The sequence below is a fragment of the Eurypyga helias genome, unplaced genomic scaffold, assembly GCF_000690775.1.
Source record: "Eurypyga helias isolate BGI_N326 unplaced genomic scaffold, ASM69077v1 scaffold26045, whole genome shotgun sequence".
In the NCBI taxonomy this organism is placed as follows: Eukaryota; Metazoa; Chordata; class Aves; order Eurypygiformes; family Eurypygidae; genus Eurypyga; species Eurypyga helias.
In genome coordinates, this window is record NW_010253759.1 from 6,662 (window position 1) to 7,126 (window position 465).

Genomic DNA, 465 nt, shown 5'->3' on the forward strand with positions numbered 1-465 from the left:
CTGGCGGAGGCCGCCCTGGCTCGCAAGCAGCGCAAGTGCCACGCCACCTTCATCCCCCTCATGCTGAGCGAGATGCCGCAGGCGGGTGACCTGGTGGGGCTGGACGCCGAGTTCGTCACCCTAAATGAGGTCGGGTGTCCCTGCGGTGGGGGGACGGGGTGCTGGGACGCAAGGGCAGCCCCTCTGGGTGCGCCCCCGGGGACTGCGGGAGCTGTCGGTCACCGAACTCTCCTCTCGCCCGTCGCAGGAGGAGGCCGAGCTGCGCAGCGACGGGACCAAATCCACCATCAAGCCCAGCCAGATGTCGGTGGCCAGGATCACGTGTGTGCGTGGGCAGGGCCCTAACGAGGGGGTCCCCTTCATCGACGACTACATCTCCACCCAAGAGCAGGTAGGGGGACTCTGCCTGGCCTCACGCAGCTCCCCAGCCCCACAGGGAGGACACATAGAATCACAGAACGGTTT

General features: G+C 67.1%; 1 protein-coding gene across 1 annotated transcript in view; it reads left to right on the forward strand.

The window, feature by feature from the left end:
- Positions 1 to 391, forward strand: part of PAN2 (PAN2 poly(A) specific ribonuclease subunit) — a gene marked incomplete at both ends in the record, with an annotated part of 7,010 nt that extends 6,619 nt beyond the window's left edge. The window contains 2 exons of the mRNA XM_010152783.1: positions 1 to 129; positions 248 to 391. Of these exons, the coding sequence (XP_010151085.1) occupies positions 1 to 129; positions 248 to 391 (273 nt within the window). The remainder of the gene's footprint in view (positions 130 to 247) is intronic.
- Positions 392 to 465: the final 74 nt, after the last annotated feature.